This window comes from Podarcis melisellensis, assembly GCF_964234715.1.
Source record: "Podarcis melisellensis genome assembly, chromosome: 5".
NCBI classification, from domain to species: domain Eukaryota; kingdom Metazoa; phylum Chordata; class Lepidosauria; order Squamata; family Lacertidae; genus Podarcis; species Podarcis melisellensis.
The window spans coordinates 46,006,579-46,026,930 of NC_138537.1; the positions used below are offsets into that span (position 1 = coordinate 46,006,579).

Genomic DNA, 20,352 nt, shown 5'->3' on the forward strand with positions numbered 1-20,352 from the left:
AGGTTAAATGTGCTTCAAGTTAAGCGCTTTCAGGTTACGTTCCGTGGCAACCCGGAAGTAATGGAACGCGTTACTTCCGAGTTTCACCGCTTGCACATGCAAGTCCTGGTCCTTTTTGCTCAATAATTCTAATTGTTATTACTTTGTGTGTGTGGTGGTGGTGGTGGGTTTTTACATGATACCACAGAAGTTAGTTTGCTGACTGGCAGGAATCCGTTAAAGACTAGCTTGTCTTTAATACCAGCTCACAATTTGTCCAGAATACATTAATGATTGTTTTATGTATAGTTTACTTCTATGAATATTTTATGTTTCTCTCCATGCATCACTTTCCCCATAATTTTTAGCCTTATTTACTTTGCTGGAGTATATAGTCACTAAGTTGTACCCTCTACCCTCAAGATAACAATCTCGAGACCACTGTACAAATTAAATCAAATGATTGAAAGGCTTCTAAGTAGTTCTTCCAAGACTCTATTTATTGTTTAGTGAAAGAATTATGGAGTGTTTGGTTAGAAGATCTTCCTTTAAGCTGTCATCTTTCATCTTTTATGTCTCCTTTATTTCCACCCTCTTCTCCATGTGCATTATCTTGCCAATGATTAGATAATTTAACTCTGGCTCCCCTTCTACTCTCTCTCATTCCCAATCCGTGTCTGCTTCAATTAGGTCCTGGTTCTTTGACTTACTTTCCTGCCATCCAATTTCTCTTTAACCAGTGACCTCCGTGAACGCTAATTCTATCTAAACCCTAATAAAAAACAATCAGGAGGTTACACAGCCCATTAGGCTGGCTTCAGAGCTGTAATTCATGTTTTATTCATGTCCCAGCTTTCACCCTCCAACGATAAAGGCAAGCCTACTAGCTAAAGCTGTACGCGCATGCATGTTTATCTGTTGCTTACTGTATACAGCTGCTTTGTATTGAACCTGACCTGGAATCAACCTTGCAAGTATGGCATGGAGTACATCAAAGCAAATAGTGGGTAACTACTGAACTAGTTGTGTGGCACTGTGGGTTAAACCACAGAACCTAGGACTTGCCGATCAGAAGGTTGGCGGTTCGAATCCCTGCGACGGGGTAAGCGCCTGTTGCTCAGTCCCTGCTCCTGCCAACCTAGCAGTTCGAAAGCATGTCAAAGTGCAAGTAGATTAGTAGGTACTGCTCTGTCGGGAAGGTAAACGGCATTTCCGTGCGCTGCTCTGGTTCGCCACAAGTGGCTTAGTCATGCTGGCCACATGACCTGGAAGCTGTACGCCGGCTCCCTCGGCCAATAAAGCGAGATGAGCACCGCAGCCCCAGAGTCGGCCACGACTGGACCTAATGGTCAGGGGTCCCTTTACCTTTGCCTTTACTGAACTAGCAGAGCACAGGGGCATGCAGAAAAGAACCCAAGTCACTTGTGTAAGTGCGGATGCATCCACACTTCCACTTGACCCACAATTCCTAGGCATGGGTGTGAGTAGTTTTTCCTTTGCACCACTTCTTTCCAGGGGAAAGTCCACTCTTTGGTGACACATCAGAACAAATGGCAATCCAGGGGAAACCCCAATTGCCATTTGCTTCAACTGAGTGCTAAAGAGTGGTTTCCCCTGGGGATAAGCAGCAGAACCAGAGGAAGTGTGGATAAGCCTGTGTAGTGGTATATGAAGCATTGTGCAATGGTAGCTGCACATGTAGCTCAGTGCTCCCCTTTTCTGGGTTTAAATGGCTTTTCAGCAGGACTGGCTCTGCTTTAGTTGACTGCTTATGCTAGGTAACCTAGAAACCTAAAAATATTTTGTTTGGAACCTACTCAAACCCCCAGAGGGGAATGCTTCAGATCCCAAGTGAAGCCTCCCCACCCCCTGAAGCTTTTTATGTCTTTCCATTTACTACAGTGGGGGGAAATGGCTCTAATAGTTTTATCCATCACAGGATTTCCATTTCTTCTGTTTCAGAGGGTTGTGTTCCAGAGCTGAATTTTAGGGCATAGGGGAGGGACATGGGCTGGGAGGGGGACAGGTTCAGGAGATTTGTGCAGGGGGAGTCTGATGTTTAGGGGGGTGTTTTTAACAGGACACCTTGTCCTCTCTGGTTACATTCAAGTTTTTGATGATAAAGGATTAGAAGCATCCCAGAAATGCATTCTGTGAAATTCAAGGGGGTTAGATATCCATCAGCAAGATTTTCATTTCATGAGGCAAGTGTCAAGTGTTAATTCCCTAAAGATTAAGCATTAACTAAGCTCTGAACATCAGCATTTTATTTTGTCAGTCTTCCAGGTACACCTCTTTTCCAGACCTTGGATTATAATTTAATACCGTTTGTGACTGCCGTCGCTACTTGGTTGTGTAAATACTTAATAGTGGTATAATAGCAGAAAGTAACATCTACAGTTCAAAAGGAGAAAAAGGAGATAATGGGGATGGAGGCCCACCTGGTCCTAATGGACTAGGTAAACCCACCATATTAGTACTGCTGTTAATGTCTTAACAGCCAACTTAAGGTCCTCTTTAATAAATTCTAAATTTTGTATATTTTGTGTAAGCATGTATAAGGCAGTGTTGTAAGATAAAATCTTTTAATTTTGGTTTATCCACTGAACTTTAGCAAGTGATCTGCAGGCAGATGTGAATTAGCCCTTAGTGGTCCAAGTTATCTTTTCCTACCTCCTCCCCTGCAAAATTCCTACTATGTATGGGATAAAACTGGGGGCTCGTCAACCTGAAAAAGTATCCCATCTAGGAGAACGAAAACTCTGATCCTAAACCTCTGCTGCCTTGCAGGATATCTTCTGGAGAAGAAAAGGCTAAGGAGTAAACATCTGGAGTGGAGTCCCTAAGACAGTTGGATGGTGCCTTGTACGCCTCCTTCCAGCAACTCCTGCAGCCAAGCTGGTGCCAAATATATTGCTCTCCTTTCCCTTGGACCACATCAGTGAGGCCAAGAGGGGGTCTTGCTGTCTGGGCAGCCAGGACCTCCATACACACTGCCCAGGCTTGTGCCCTGAGGTGGTTACTTCAGTGCTGCAACCACAGCAGTTTGACTTCACTCATGGAACATACCCCATTTTCTTTTGAGACAGATGGGTGCCCAAACAGGACACAAGAAATGAGAACTACTTCAGCATTTTAGTATTGGATTATGTGTCCTTTCTGCTTACCTCTGATAGTATTCCTCCATAGTTCACATTATAATTTATCTTCTCAGACTCCCCCCTCCCCCCAGAGTGCAATAATGTCTCTGTTGATGGTCTTGTGGACTTGCAAAATACAGGCCAACTGTCTATTCGCACAGTTGCTCCTGGGCATCATCTCCTACAGCTTTGTCACCACCGTTGATTTAGAGGGGACATGAAGCGGCTCAAGTTGGAAGGGAGATAACTAGAACACAGATGGCGCTTGAGCTTGACTTGCTACAAAATGGACAGATTGCATCACAGAACATTTTTTTAAAAAGATAATGCAGTGGCAGTAAGAAAGATATACTCTTCCTTTGTTGCTGTTGCTTCTCTAAATTGTATTCCAGGTGGTAAATGACCTAGTAAACTTGGACTGCCTCTACTTTGAGATTGAGCCATTTATTGCCTGCTGTGATTAGTCTGCTACGCTCTTTGCAGACTGAACCACACAAACTCAGTTCAATTTGGAGGACATGATTTCAAATATAGTGTCAGAGTTTGATGCATTAGGGGCTGAGTCTTTCACTGTTTGTTCAGACTGGTTTTCAGTGGGGCTTGCCTGCCAAAGTAAAGGTGCATGGGAGAGGGGGATACCTGTGAGCTAGACCCATGCCTCTCTGGGTCCCTTGTTTGTTGGTTATCAAGGCCACAGTCAGAGACAAGTTGTCAGAAAGTCTTAAATCTGCTGTTACTCGGGTCCCTGGTCAAAATTCTATGCTGGATTGCCGATACCACCTAACCGTTCAGATCTTCTCCTTGTGAAAGAGGCTGTTGGACTGTAAGATTTCTTCCACTTCCTGAGATTGCTTAGAATCCCTTCATCTTCAGCTGGTGATTAATGTAGGAAATGGCACCATAAATTACATTGTTAGGCCTTTCTTTGATAACACTGAACTTGAGAAGTTCGTGACTGATTATCACACCTGGGAGGCACTTATAGGACTACTGCAAAATGGTTCTGTTATTTCAGACTGAAAGATCACAGAGGTTGTTGAGATACAACCATTCACTGGTTCCCTGAGAGTACCCTAAATGTGCCAAAGGATTCCATCTTGAGGATGATTATTAAATTTAGTAGTCACTTCAGAAAAACAGTACAAAATATTAAAATCAATATAACAATGCTAACAAGTGATCAGACACAAAGGTTTGATTAGAGGTTAGACGTTCCATAGCAATATGCTGATGCAGGGGTAAATCAACTCCTCCTACAAGTACTTGATTCAGAGAAGACGGAAAAGGTGGCTTTTGTGACAATAAATTGGTGACATTGTAATAGCTGGTGCTGAACCTTCTCTGATCTTTCAGGATTGCAGCCTTGTGTTGTTATTGGATGAACATCTGTTCCAGGACAAAATGAATGTCTCAAAGGAAATAGTTTTTTCTTCTGTTGTTGTTTTGCCAAATGTAGCTACCAAATATAGCCTGATTTTCACCAAGTGTACCTAATTGTGAATCAGACCTGATTGAAATTACTAAAAAGCTCTTCAATAAGTCAATTAAATTCAATGTTCAACCCCCATCCTCATCACCTTCTGGTATTTTATCACCAAGCATTGAATGACCAAGCAATCGATTTTCTTACAAACTTCTGATTTATCACATTAATTTTCATTGATGCTATAATTTTTTTAATGTTGGGAACTATTTTGGGAGACTGTATATCTGCAAAATAGTACAGTTAAGAACTTGGGTTAAGAACTAAATTCATTCCGGAGGTATGTTCTTAACCTGAAACTGTTCTTAACCTTTATGAAAGAATTGTTATCAAGCACCAACAGGTCTATAATATACTGATCTCAACTTTCCAAGGGTTAGTCCTTATTTAGCCAAATCAGCACCATCCTTGCACAAGAAGAAGATATCAGCAGGCTTGGAGGAGCTCCAGCTTTGGGGGAGACTTTTAAGTGTGGGACCCGAAGGACAGCCCAATGAAGACTGAACCTACCCAGAGAAAGAGAGGATGAGAAGATGTGTGTCATTCACTCATGCTTAGATTACAGTGAGCTTGCCACTGTCCCACACTACTCTGATTCCATTGTGCTGACACTTCCAATTTCACTGGCAGCTTCGGGGGGGGGGGGAATAGAACAAAATAGCAGGTGGCATTTGGTCACATTTATGGATTCTGTGTTGAAGTTTGAAGAAGGAGGTTCCAGTCATCAGAATGACTCTGAGGAAGCAATATAGTTTTGTTCTAGCTTCCCCAAATAAGCAAAACCAACTCTACTTTACATTTTCCCCTGAAGGCAAAATATTTTGGTCTGTCTGTAGAAGATAAACCATTTCTCTAACAGTTAGGCACCTATAGTGTCTTTTTAAATTTGACCTCAAAAGCAGCTGAGGAGATTTTGGTGCCCGTGGCAGAAAATCCAAACGCTGCTCATCATGTAATAAGAAACTAAATAAATGACAATTTGCTGCCATTTAATACGAGTCCAAAATCTGCCGTCTGAGGCAAAGCTGGCTCACTCAGCCTAATGGCAAGGCACACCTGCCTGACCTATGCAAAGATTAATGTAAGGCTAACAGAAATTATAATTAGACATGAATATTTTATTATTTATCGGGGTGAATTTTTAACAAATACATAAACTTTGAGTCTTTCTACACTGCAATGAAGAAAACAACTCAGAAATGCTGCATGCATTTTGTTTAAAATGTTTTGGGGAAGAAAACTAAACTCATTGTTTAAAACTGACATTTTGACATGAAGTTGTCCCCTCAAGAAAACATCCTATATAAACCATCACAAATAGCTCTGCATGCCGGCACCTTGGTTGGTCTGTGATTAATTAACCTTTATTCTTTATTTCCTTTAAAATGAAGCCTTTTCAGCAGAGAAATTTAAATAAAAGGAAAGAAAGGGCACATCTCTATTAATGTTAGATTATGACAAAAGATAACACAACATGCTAAATAATTCCCAACAAAGTCCTCTGGTCAGATTTATATTACATTTGTAAGTTACTGTATTTTAAAAATTAATGAAAGATTTAATTATGGCATTGTTGCCACTGACCTTTTTAAAACGACTTCCTCATAAATCGGCAGATGATTTGCAGTGTTTCTCCAGGTTTATGGCTTTCTTTGGGGGGAAAGCTCACAAATTAATGGCATCCATCCTTGACTCATTTTTTATAAAAGGCTGAAAGTTTACACATTCTACTGAGGTGACTGAGACATTATTGCAATTTATTTGGGATGCTCATGGGGTTTAACCATTTATTTGAGGAATGTAAAGACTAGCAGCTCGTTGGGCTGTAAAATATTATTTTACCATCCAAAGTGGGGAATATTTGAAAGAAAGAAAGAACACATTCTGGAAGGTGACTTTGTCCAAATGCCATCTGGCTTCCATATTTATTGTTTCTCAATAGTTTCCAATCCAGTTCTGCTCAGCTGAGAAATCAAGTAGTGACTTTTCCTATTGACTTTCCAGACTACTGATTTGAAAACTTGGCTGTGTTCTTCCATCACTGACAGAACAGTACTTGCAAAGTTGGCACTGTAGTTCCTGGCCTAGCTGACTATGGGCAGGATTCACCTAACAAACCATGTTAGTGGAAGTTCTGCACAAAGGTTTCCAGTTGTGCAATAGTTCTTTCTTCTTTCTCCTTCCCCCATACACCCCCCACACCATGATTGGCACAGAGGATTGGTAGAACACCTAGAACAGCACACAGGGGGAGAAAGATGTTCTTGGCAAACTGATATGTTTGAACAAATGGAGCATTTGTAAAAGCACAGCGTTGAATTCCACCCTGTACACACTGGTCTTAATTAACAAGTAAATGATTTTTTTATTTAGTTAAAAAATCCCTGATTCTGATCAACTCAACATAGGATCTGTTTCCTAAGTCAATAAAACTGGAGAAGGATAATGAGTGAGTGGCATACAGGTAACTTTGGAGCAAACATAAGATTTCAATGAAATCATAGGAAAATGTAATATGTTGCAGTTGTTGTATTTTTACTAATACCAGAACTAGCTCCAGAATTAATTTAGAAGAATTAGGTCATGCAAAGTGATTAAATTCTCTTCCAGATTTGACCTCACCTCCAGTAATATCAGGCTACCCCACCATTTACTTAATTGCTGGGATGTTTGTGGTAATGGTGCTTCCAGCTCATGTATGTGTATTAGCCAGTACAGTTGCCATATGTCTGGAGTTTCCTGGACATATCCAGAATACTGCAGTCGGTGCAGCAGCGTCTGGGTGAAGATCAGGACATTTGGCAGCCTGTGTTGGCAGTGCCGTTTCCCCCATAAAAATTGCTTAAGACCAACTTTTTAAAAGTGATTTTTCCCAAGTCCAACAACTTTGGGCAAAACTTTAAAAAGCTCAACAACTTTTCTGTCCGGATTTTCACTGTTTGAAATATGGCAACCCTACAGTACAGCCACATTAAAGACACACACACACACTTTGTGTGAGCCTAGAGCTCTGCATGGCATCAATGACACCCAACGAAGCCATAGCAAACAGCAGTGGTAGTATCAGCATCCCAGTAGCTGCAATGGTGGGCATTTCTCCCACTGTGCCAGATATTGCTCACAGCAGCCCAGGCAACCTGAAAGCAAAGAACAGCTTTACAGCAGCAGCTATTCCTATTACCAGCTATCTGGAAGTGTCTAAAGAGGACATTCCACCTTATGCTGCATGCAGGAACTACAGGCCAATCTCACTTCAATCTGTTAGACTCTCTCCTTCCCCAGCCGAGGATTTTTGAGGAGCGAGGCTTGGAGTTGATGATGGCAGGACTGGCAGCGAAGAGGAAGTGATGGCAAGCAATTAATTGGGCTTTTGAAGTGCTCACACTGAATGCTTTAAAAATATTTAAGGTTAGACTTGAAACTTGAAAAGCCCAGTAAATGTTCATGGTGAGCCAGAGAGGGGTTCACATATCCCGAGTTAACAATTCATAACAATATATTTGGTATACATGTGTTCATAGAATATTTTGATGGACACCAGCAAATCCTAGGCTGAAATGATAAGCTATATTTCCTCATTCAAATTAAGTAGAGCAGCATTAAACCTATAGTGAAATACCTTGGGCCTCTCCTCTCCTGCCTTCCAAGCATTGGTGGTCATTACAGCAGGAAGAAGGTGGTGAAAGAGAAGTCATTTCCATGCTTATATTTCCATTTCTACAGTGGAAGGGGAAATGGGTATGTCATTCCTGCTGCTAATACTGAGTCAAGGCTTCCCGTTTCTTGATCAAATAGGACTTGGGGAGCAGGCCAAGAATTTTTATTTTCTCTTGACACACTTCAAGAAACCGCCAAACTTTGTGCATCTAAGTGCAAATCCTGCAATGTAACTAAATTCTCAACTCAAAACATTTATAAAAAATTGTGTAATCCCAAATCAACATCGAAAAATTAATAAATAAACAATGGGCCCTTATTATAGGAAGCTAGCCTAGAACTTTTTCTGCAACTAGGGGGAAAATATCCTTTTGCAATTCCTGCTGCTTTAATTACATTTAGTATATTATTGTTTCTCTCTAAATTATAGTAATTAAATACATCTTCTTCGAAATCATTTAATTAAAGAGTAGCTAGTACTTTCTCATGTTTAGAATGCTAATGCATTTGCTTTCACTTGAACTTTTTTCTATAGTTCATGTCTGTGGGATTATCAGTCCCTCTCCTTTTAAATTTCCCCAAAATATGTGTGAGGGCTGCTGGGGTTTACATGATGAATTTGATAGTGGAAAAATGAAAGCTGTGTCTTTCAGTGCTGGATTATCATCAGTGCTTGATGCCGATAGTGGGGTGTCTGGCTTTTCTGTAAGCTTGTGTTTAATATGCCATGGCCCAGAAAATGTTAGGCTCCCGCACTCCTGGACAGCTGATAAGTTAGTAAATGTGATATACCAGATTGCTTTCACATCTGGCATAAAGCTATCAAAGAAACCAGTGGGACTGTATTGATGTGCACCAGCTGTGTGTGTGACCACTAAATGGAAACATGTACAAAGCATAAGATGCTAAATCAAGTGTGAACAAAGTTTTCAGCAAGGCTGTATGGTAGTATGTTATATAGCTTAAGCAGATAACAAGGAGAAAAGAGAAAAGTTTCACCAGCACACTATTTTCTCATTTTGTCAGCTTGAATGAGTGGGTATAGCAGAGGGCAGAGTACCTTCAACCCCATCGTTCAGATTCACTACACATATGCAGCTAGTAATTATGTAATTGTACAACGTACTGAGTGTGGTGGTCCTGGCATAACCATGCTATAATCAGCTGTGCTTCAGTCAATGGCAGGGGTGAATTTGTTCCAGCCCTACCTCTTAGCTGAAGTAGACTCAATTGGAATTCCCTAAGGGGGAGGAAGAAGGACACCTGGGCCACAGGTGACCAATCACAGGGGCGCTGACCATGGGATGCTCTGACCCCCATTTGCCCTCACTACAATCAGCTGTGTTTCAATCAAATCTTTTTATGTTCTAGTGGAACTGTTCCCTTTCCCTTTTTCTTTCTAATATCATAAAGAAAACTGGCCGGTGGTCCTATGGCTCTCCACCCAGGAAAAAAAAGACAATTACAATAATCTGCTTTATTTTCTCAACCAACAGAGAAATATCACACAGCAAGGCTCTTTATTTGAGTACTCTCTGTTTGGCATAAACATGGACATGGGTCATCAAAGCAGTGCTTTAACTTGGCTTCCTGATTCCTTCTCACCTGAGATTCTCAGGGTCCAGGAGAATAAGTTTGTTTCCACTGGTTAGTTATAACAGATTGAGTTGTTCCTCCAACTCCTTAACCCCTGGGAGAGATTGTCAGGCTTTGTTTATGTTTCTCGAAATGGTGACTAGTGTCTGTGTCCTCATCTGTTCTTGCAACCCACCCCTTTGAAATGGTGGTTCTAGCTGACTCTTCTGTGGCGAGAAAATAACTACCGACATGATGACTAACAATCAGTTTCCAGATTGAAAACAAACCCCCCACAGCTAGACCAATGAACAAGGCCTTTTACCTTGATGCCTGGGGTTATTTAATTAAAAGATTTTTGTTGTAGCTTTGTTGTCCCATTATTTCAAAGACTTGAGCTTTTTTCAGGTCAGACTCTGAAAGCCGCAATGCCATGCAAGTGCTTTTGGTAGTAATCCTATGCATATTTACTGGGAAGTAAGTTCTGAGATGTGGGTGGCGCTGTGGGTTAAACCACAGAGCCTAGGACTTGCTGATCAGAAGGTTGGCGGTTCGAAACCCCGTGATGGGGTGAGCTCCCGTTGCTCAGCCCCAGCTCCTGCCAACCTAGCAGTTCAAAAGCACGTCAAAGTAGATAAATAGGTACCGCTCCGGCGGGAAGGTAAACGGTGTTTCCGTGCGCTGCTCTGGTTCGCCAGAAGCGGCTTAGTCATGCTGGCCACATGACCCAGAAGGTGTACGCCGGCTCCCTCGGCCAATAAAGCGAGATGAGCGCCGCAACCCCAGAGTCAGCCACAACTGGACCTAATGGTCAGGGGTCCCTTTACCTTTACCTTAAGTTCTGAGAAGATAAGCACAGGGTTGTATTTGTGTACCTTTGTTTACCAATTCTTACTCACTCCATTCGCTTAATGCTTAATGCTTTTTGAGGTTCAACTTTACAGCCAAAGCCACCATTTCAGGGGTCAGGAAAGAAACGTTAGTGAACCAACTTTATCTTGAAGGCTTTTGCACATTTTTCATACCTGCTCACATGCATTGTTCCACATCTCCTGCTGCTACGGATGCCTTGTTTGTTTGTTTTTAAATTGAAGCAGCTTCTTCACTGCATTATCTCAAACTATCAGGGATACTGCAGCAAACTCCTTGATGAACTTCAGGAGCATGGAAAATACTTTTTAATTACAGTAGGCATTATAAGCTAGTGTTTGATTTTAGGATGGATTTTTATTCATTTAGGCTCTGTATGTATACATACATACATACATACTCCAAATGTCAAGGACACCTTATGTACACACCGGCAAAATCCTCTTTAGCAAACTTCCCCCAACTCATATTTCTCTCTCTGTCTGCTACTTTTTTCTCATGCTCTCTCCTTTCTCTCTCAGGCTTGCCTTTATCTGCCCATTGCCTCCACTCCATCTATCTAAGCACTCCTGTGTCACGTTCTTTGCTCAGAACCCTTTTTCACTCTGTTGTCCCCCTCCATCTCAATGCAATGCTGATTTGTTTTTATCTCCCCCTCCTCTCTTCATTTCAGTGCAGCAGCAATCTTATCTCCACATACCCTCCCCTCCAGTTTTCCTCTCTGTTGGATGCTTCTGCCATACTGTGCTTGGCTCAGAGCAGAATGAGAGCAGGTGGAAATCACACCCATGAGCTCTGAGGCCAAATTTCACAACAGTCTAAAGCATCCTGCAAAAGGATGCTAATGCTGCTCTAGCAGTCATACTCTATGGTTGATCCTCTGAGCTGACATATGCATCTTGACCGCTTACATGAATTCTCATGCCTTCGTGGTGGTGACTCCACTCTAGCAGGACTGTACAAAATCACCAATGGAAGGTACAGGAGAGGCCAGTGCTATCAAAAGCCACACCGAGTGGGTTGTCCATTTCTGCCCTGTTAAAATGATGGGAAGCTGTGTGAGATTAATTGGGCCGAGTTATAAGCCAGGGAATTGCCTATGATCAAACTGTCTCTTAGAAATATACCAAATATACTATGTAGCTGGAGATTTTAAAGTAAGTCTTTTTTTAAAAAGAAATAAAATAAATAAGAAAATAAGAGCTGACATGAGAGTCTCAGATGGAACTCAACAACAAGATTTGCCTTAGCCAAATCTTCAATCACCAGGGAAGGCTCTGTGTTTAAGTTACCTATGGATTTCATCTCATCTCCTTTTCTAGAGAGGGCAGTCAATGTAATAGCTTTGGATTAATATAATCATGTTTGGGATTGGATTGAATAACAATGGTCTCACCTCCACTGGGAAAGTCTCACTCATCTCTTTTTTCTAGTGGAGACATGATAAGAACCAGGATGTTTCCCTGTGGGATTCTAATTCTTGTTTCCACTTTTTAGATGGTTCATAGGAATGTTGTGTAGAAGGAATATTTTCTAATGCCCCCCCCCATCTCTCTCTTTCTCTGCTTTTCCCCACTATCAACCTACAGGATCTTTGGCCATATTAATCTCCGCTCTGAATGGCAGCTAGTAAAAGTAGATTACAAATCTTTCTTTAGCCGGAGATGCAACAAGGATGACTTTCAGACGTGGCATCTGCACAACCAGGTACTACTACTATACCATCAGAGCTTTCCTCGTGCATCTTTCAAAAGAAATACTTGAACACAGGCAAAAAAGGAATCTAAGTCATTCGGTTTAGTGCATCTGAAAGACGGATAGTAGGGAGGACTGAATAGGAAGAACTTGACCCAAAAAGTTAGGGAAGAAACCAACCAGCAACTAGCTGCCAAAGGGAGAGTTTTCAAGTCATGATGCTGTTCAGGAAAGCAGAGGCAGGAGTGACAGAGAGTCAATAGCATCTGCATGAAAGCTTGGAGAAGGTGCTGTGGACACACAAATCAGAAATAACTAGGAAGTGAACAATTCTCCCCTTGCACAAATGACAATCACTAATTATGATGAACCACAGTATGACTATTATGACTTGGTTAAATGGTGTGGTATCTGAGGAACTTGGCTGTAACTATGGCAGAGGGCTAAGAATTAATCTGAGTGACGGATTGCTGTTAAAATAAGGAAGTGAGCGGTTGTCCAGGTAGCTGTTTCAGAAATCCATATCAGACCACCAAATCTGTTACCAGGGATTAACCAAGGTTCTGCAGAATGCCTGGAGGGAAGTGTGCATCTGAGAATATGCAGAGAAAATACACCTCCTCTTATTATGATTTGTAGTTTTATTTTGCCTGTATAATTTTAGAAATTGCTATTAAGTTAGCAGGCTGCAAATAGACAATTTAGACAGTATTCTAGATTTCATTTGCTTTCAGAATTTGGAGATTGTAGAAATAAAGGACCAAATGCAATATGGTGACTCATTCCCCAGGTTTTCAAGAAAGATTGGGAACTGGTGTCTCCTCTACAAATTAACGACACCAGGGAGATATGTAGAGCTCTAACTTAACTCTCCGTTGTCTCTAACTTAACTCTCCATTGTTTTGCTCCAAAGGGTGAACCTTGTGTTATGGGAGAGAGGAAGATCTATAAGAAACGTAAAGCAGGGGCATGGTGTGCACTGACTAGAGATTATTCAAGAACAGTTGTCTCAGAACCGTGCATATGTGCGGAATGGGACTTCGAATGGTAAGCCATGTTTTCTTTTACAGTGCTTTTCTTGCAACTCTTACACACTCTTGCGTGTTAGGTTCCAAAGGTGATGAAAAATAATGCAACATTAATCTTTGTTCATCATATTAGCATAATAGCTCTAGGGATAGGGGAGAACTCGGAATTTGGCAGTTCTGGTGCAATCAAGCTTTGACTGTATTGGATCCTCTAATGCAAAGGAAGACAGTCTTAAGAATTTTGAGATTAAGATATTTCAGAATTCCACATGCCTTGCCCTAACCCCACCCCCCCCACCAAAAAACAAAAATGAAAAAATGAAACAAGAACCAGTTACTGGCTACTGCAAAAAAAAAAAACCAAAAAAAAACAAAAAACAACAACACAAAAAATGATAAAAGTCCATAGAAGCCAAATTAGGTACTTAGGATCTGGAAGGAATGTTTTCTCACAGAATTGAGTCCCGTCTTCAAGTGGTATAAGAACCTCCTCTTCCTCTTTAGGATTCTGCTGTCAAAGAACTAAATTTGGTATTCTTATGTCACATAAAAAGTAATGGTAGCCATGTTGGGCCATAAGAAAAACAAATACATAATCCATATTAGGGCTGACTTTGTTAGGCTGCCCAAAATGTCACAGAATGCCACAGCCAAAAATATCAACAGGAAAATGTACTTGTAATCATATAACAACAGAAAATAATCTAGATCTTTCCCCCTCTTTGTAGAAAAACCCCGAACCATGTAGTATTATTAGCATTCTTGCTTGAAGTTTCCTTCCATTACTTTTTTATTTACCCTTGTCAAGATCCCCACCCCCAAGCAAAAAAGAGCAGCAGTTGGACGTGGTGATTTTTCTAGCATGCAAACCCTGGGGGAATTTCAAGCAGTGCGAAGGTGGGCAGCTTGTGTGTTTTTAATATACATTTACCAGAAGTTAATGAACAAGTCTGAGGCCTTGAGGGCATAGAGCAATGTTGTCTTTAATATTATTTAATATTAATGCAGTTAGTTCTTTCTTTCAGGCAACAAATTGCTCCTCCCAAACATTTTTAATTACTGAGTCACTATGAGGGTATATATATAGATAGATATATATGCTTTCGTAGATTTTCACGGGTACAGGAATGCAGGTTTTGGTGTCCTCGGGTGTCTTCCCGTGTAAAAGTTGGGGTGTCTAGGCGACGTTTCGACGAGGTCTCACTCGTCATCTTCAGGCTGGTGCTTTCGGCTTCTTGTTACTGGAACAGAGCAGGATCTCAGTGTTTGAGTTCCTATAAATACTGTTGAGGGGGTGTTGGAGGCTATACACCACACCCCCTCAACAGTATTTATAGGAACTCAAACACTGAGATCCTGCTCTGTTCCAGTAACAAGAAGCCGAAAGCACCAGCCTGAAGATGACGAGTGAGACCTCGTCGAAACGTCGCCTAGACACCCCAACTTTTACACGGGAAGACACCCGAGGACACCAAAACATAGATATATATATAGACACACACACACACACACACACACACACACACACACACGGCTGGCCCACTGAGAATGATTAACTTTGAATTTTGAGACAAAAAAACTTTAGGGAATATCTGATCTGCTTTAAGTAATTTGGAAATGCTTGCCTTCAAAGAATAATGGGATCCAACCAGGGTAATTATGGGCTACTGCACTCTGCCCATTTATGCACCTTTCTGAATCCTCTGGAGGCTTGAGAAGCTCATAAACAATAGTCAGATATGTCAAATCCACTCATGACATAATGTCTGAATGCTGCATGAGGTACTCCAGGACCCCTGTTATTTCTGCCTGCCTTCAGAATGACATTTTCCGCAATGGGATGGCTATCATGAAATACTGCCATGACTTCATTCTTGTGTAATTGGATAATATATCTCTGTTGCTGAGCTTCTTGGACCTGTTTTTTCATTCACTAAAGCAATATCTACGGTCATTTCACACATTATCCTTTCTGTGTAGTTGTATGGGAGGGAAACTTTAGTGTGAACCATCCTTGTATATGAAGATGGCAACAGCTAATTCTCTGCCAGCATGAGCAGTGATCATGGATGAAGGGTGTTGTAGTCCAGCAACACCCAGAGGGTCCAAGGTTCCCCAGTTCTCATCTACAGCTGGGTAGGACCTCCACTGGAAATTCTAGATAACTGTTGATGATGGCCTACTGGACTTTCTCTGAGGTGATTTGGTGGCACAGCTGCTAACCCCAAATTCTATCTTTCCTTTTCCAGAAACAGAATTTGAGGCTGGTGGGAAAGTGCAGGAGATGCAGATATGCTAATGAAAGTGGATGAGAGGTTTTCCAAAGTTGAAGCAACCTCCACCCTTCCTTTTAACATCTTAAGTCCTTCCCTTTCCTTGCACATTTGACATGTAGAACTGCCATTCACTTTCCCTCCCCTCTGTGTGATTTAAAGTATAGTTTTGGATTTGGCCAGGGAGAGTTGGGTATAAATCTCTACTGGTCCATGAACCTCCATATGTACCCTTGGAAAGTCAATCTCTTTCAGCAAAATGTACCTCATCGGGTTATTGTGGCAATACAATCCTATGTATGCAACCCTGAGCTCTTTGGAAGAAGGGTGAGATACAAATGCAATAAAAAAAACTGTATTTATTCATGGCAAACCATCTTAAGTATCTTCTTGGTTTATTTCCTTAGTGACTATGGGTACGAAAGACACAGTAATAATCAATGTATCCCAGCATTCTGGTTCAGCCCATCTTCCCAACTGAAAGAATGCAGCCTTGGACAGAGCTACCTGAACAGCACTGGGTAAGTAGGCCCACAGCCTGTCACCACCTTGTAGGGCAGGACTGGCCAATGTGGTGCCCTCCATATGTTTTGGACCACAATTCCCATCATCCACAACCACTGGCCATGCTGTCTATCTGAATCTGATGGACGTTGGCATCCAACAACAGCTGGGGGTCGTACATGTTGGCTACCTGTGTTGAGGTACCTGCTTTGCCATGTCTGGTTCATTTCCAGGGTAAGCTGCTGGCTGATGTTTGCAGCCTTGCTTTTTTACACCACCAGCTTATTCTTCAGAAAGCCATTCACGTAAAAAATGTCTAGGAAGAGATTCCCCAGGAGGCCCAAAGTTGTCTACTTTGGTGTCAAAATTAAACCCAAAACAGCAGAAGATTTTTTGTGGAACCGGTTCATTTTAATACATATGGAATTAAGCCACTGAGGTAGAAGCAGAATAGTGCTCACTTATCCCCATTCCTAAACCCCATACATCTGAGAGGTAGGCTTGAATAGAGCCTGTGTGTGCATACGAGCTGAGTGTGCATAGGTTCTGTTCAAACCTTACTTAAACTTTTAAAGAAAGAGACTCAGAGCTGTATGAGACCTTATATTAAATGTTCATGTTTTGCTAATTCCAGTTCAGTTTGAAGTAGCATAATAACCTGAGGACAATTGGTTCTTTCGGATTAACACTGGGCCAAAGTATTCAGCCCAGGCTTATTTGCTGGTTTCAGGGGTGAGGTGAAAGCTTCTCTCCACCCCAAAGACTTGAATAACCTTCAAGGACTCAGCAAATTCTAATACTTTTCTGGAGATTTAGCTTACCACTATTGACAAGAGCTTTGACGTTTTTTGCCAGAATAGAAACAACAACACTTTGCTTCCACTTCAACAGGCAGCATAGCAGTTCCTTCTATTTTGAACATAATGCCCCAAGGGGAATAACGTTGGAGTTGCTGAAGTGACAACAAAGCATTTTTATTCTGTGGGGTGGAGAGGAATGGGAAATCTCAGCTGGCTCATCAATAATGGTAATCTACTCTTCCACAAAATAATATCAGAAGTTGACAAGGCTGCCCTGGAAGTCGCTGAACATTTGTCTCCTTTTCTTGTTGGACAAACAGTCCTATTCAAGTGGGATTCCAGATAACCAAAATCAAATAAAAAGCATGCATATCTCTTCTTTTGAAGTACACTGATGCAAAGTCAATGGCATGTGTTAAATCAGAGTTGGGAAAATATGATGCTCCAGACCAATCTATCTAGCCAAGTGCTTCTCAAACATGGGTCCCCAGCTGTTGCTGGACTACAACTCCCATCATCCATAGCTAGCAGGAGCAGTGGCCAGGGATGACTCCTCTCTGGCCACACACCCCTCCCCATGGCACACCCTCTCTCTCCAGGCTCCACCCCTCACTGACCTTGCTTCACATTCTCCTTGAGTGCTTTTGCCTGGCTGTATTGCCAGACTGTGATAAAGCCTCTTTCTTGCCTGGATGGAGGGCAGAGAGTGGTGTGTGTGTGTGTGTGTGTGTGTGTGTAGATACTAGCCTATTGTATCTCAGTATAATATATATTCCTTGTTCCACTCACCTTTTCCTCTGGTTGTGCCCACTACTGATATGTAGCCACAGAAGGTTGTCCCAGAGAAATATGTGTCCCTTGAGCTGAAAAAAAAATCTAAATTTGTGTCTAAATGGTTTCTTAACAAGGGAGTAAGGTACATTGAAATAAATAGAAAACCAGTGAAAGGGAGACTAATGATCTTTCCCGACTTATATTTTGCTTGTGTGCATTTCTACAGTTTAGTGTGGCATAGATCTGTCTTGGTGCTATCAACAAAAAGCTGAAATATAATGGATACCGAATGCTGCAGTTGATAAAAACTTTCAATTTCTTTACATTTCCTGTTAGCGAGCACAATGCATATGCTATCAAACGTTGGGTTTTTTCTCTTGTGAAATATGACATTTAAATAAACAACTCAACCCAACTCAAATTATCATATTTCACAGGTATCGGAGGATTGTTTCGAATAACTGCACAGATGGACTGCGGGAAAAGTATGCTGCCAAGCCTGGACAGTGCCCGGGCAAAGCTCCCCGAGGTCTGCATATCCTCACATCCAATGGCAAGTTGGTTGCGGAACAAGGGTTCAACACAACCTTCAGAATCCTCATGGAAGAGGTACCACTGCTAGGTTGATGATAATATAGGATTCCTTCCCCTTTTGCTGCTCCCAACCTTTATCCTCTTCTTCATGCATGATGAATTTTAAACATCACTGAAGGTGGTGGTAGATGAAAGTCTGAGTTAAAATTATAAGACTTTTAGTAATCATTAACAGCATTTTCATTTTGTTACTTCCTAGATACATTCTGGATTTTATAACTGATGACCCCGTAAACCTTTTTTTGTGGGGGTTGTATAGCTTGCGTCAAACAATGCTGTTCAAGACAAAAATGTTAACTATATAATATAAGCTAGAGAGAATCTCAGACTTTGCCTTCATGATAGAGTAACACCAGAACCAGTGGTCAGGGATGATGGGAATTTCAACAGCATCCCTAAGTGCCTTTCGGCTTGGAGATCATGATTCTTCCCTTTCTTGTTGTACCAAGCTCATTAGAGAGCCTGAGCACATAAAGAACAGTACACACAAAACATTTTGAGCATATTGTAGTGTCTTGTTTTTTGGTTTGTCTGTTTGCTGCTGTTTTGGAATAGGCTTTTTAAAGTGTTTTATAAGAGCAAACACAATTGATTATTAGAGGTTGGCATGCAACAAAACTCTTCTGAACATAGTGATTTTATATTGATTTTGAGCCTGTCCAACTGGCTTTATCTACTAGCAGTTTCAACTTTACAGGCTATCTGCACATTATGTTCAATGTGTTGCTTTCACTTGCTTATCTGTTTTATAGCATCCTGTTGGGTGGGGAAAGAATCAGGACTGGGAATGTGCATGTAGGAAGTCACATACCCTTCCATGTTACAGACCCAGCGAACATTGCTGTCCATCTCCAAAGCTGTTATTTGCCCCAGGAATAAAGCTGCTCTTTGTGGCCACAGTACTCTTCCAACCCTGCCTAAGTGCACATTTTGACGTTTTCATGAATTCATCTCATATCAGGTTAATGACAGGTGCCAGTGACAATGCCAGTGATAGCAGATGCAGCTAACAATAACAGCAGAAGATGTGAAACCTTATGCTAGCAATACCAGGTGCATAATCACATATACTAATAGACTAAGAAGTCTGTATTCAGCAATGTTTATTTAGGAATAATCATTTAGATCCCCAAACAGGGATGAACAAATCTGCCAATTTCAGCTCTCTCTGTTTCTCATTTTTCCAGACATAAATTCATTTCTCCATATTTTCGCAGCAATCGTCATGAAAATTTGTCAGCAGTTTAGTCCTATTTTTCCTAGTACTATGCATATTTTATATGCAGTTTTAAATAATATACACACTATTGCAAACAATGTTCCCTACCATAATGCATTTTTCTCCACGTTAGTTGAAGAACTGCATCCTAAAATTCAGCAAAGTGCAAATTTAGAAAAACAGCTGTGTTTCAGTTCATGTAGCTGTGAATTAGGCAGCTTCTCATTAAAATCCGAATGAAATTGGACCCCTGCCCCATGGATCTTTGAAAATATCACTTATATAGACAAAGGCATCTTGTTGTGGGTAATTCAAGTGAGAATGCTGAAATAACAAAGTTGTCCCACATCCATAAGATGTAGTCAGGGTTTTTGTTTTTTTGCAGGGAGGGTAAAGACTGGATATCAGGGTGGGAATGGGTGAAGCTATGCAACCAGTTGGTCAAATATTCTAACAAGGTCTTACTGTGCTGACCCCATCACCTCAGGATGGCATCCACCTGGATTTCTGAGATGCCTTATAAGTAACTTACTTTCTCACCACCATTCATCAGTTGTCAAGCACACCCAATTTGCAGACTTGTGAGCTTTAAGACGCACCATTATCACATTTCCATTTGATCATTTTACAGGACTAGCGCTATAAAAAGTGCCTCTCAAATATATCCAGCGAGCAGTGATTGTTATCCATTTGAAATGCCTCCACTTCATTTCCACCTTAATTTATATTCATAAACTAAGGGAAAGCTGACATTGCATGTG

The 20,352-nt window shown here is 41.3% G+C and overlaps 1 protein-coding gene across 1 annotated transcript in view; it reads left to right on the plus strand.

Annotated features, from left to right (window-relative positions):
• Positions 1 to 20,352, plus strand: part of SORCS3 (sortilin related VPS10 domain containing receptor 3) — a 399,928-nt gene that overhangs the window by 337,176 nt on the left and 42,400 nt on the right. Inside the window, exons 15-18 of the mRNA XM_081912026.1 lie at positions 12,294 to 12,411; positions 13,313 to 13,446; positions 16,108 to 16,221; positions 18,216 to 18,387. Of these exons, the coding sequence (XP_081768152.1) occupies positions 12,294 to 12,411; positions 13,313 to 13,446; positions 16,108 to 16,221; positions 18,216 to 18,387 (538 nt within the window). The remainder of the gene's footprint in view (positions 1 to 12,293; positions 12,412 to 13,312; positions 13,447 to 16,107; positions 16,222 to 18,215; positions 18,388 to 20,352) is intronic.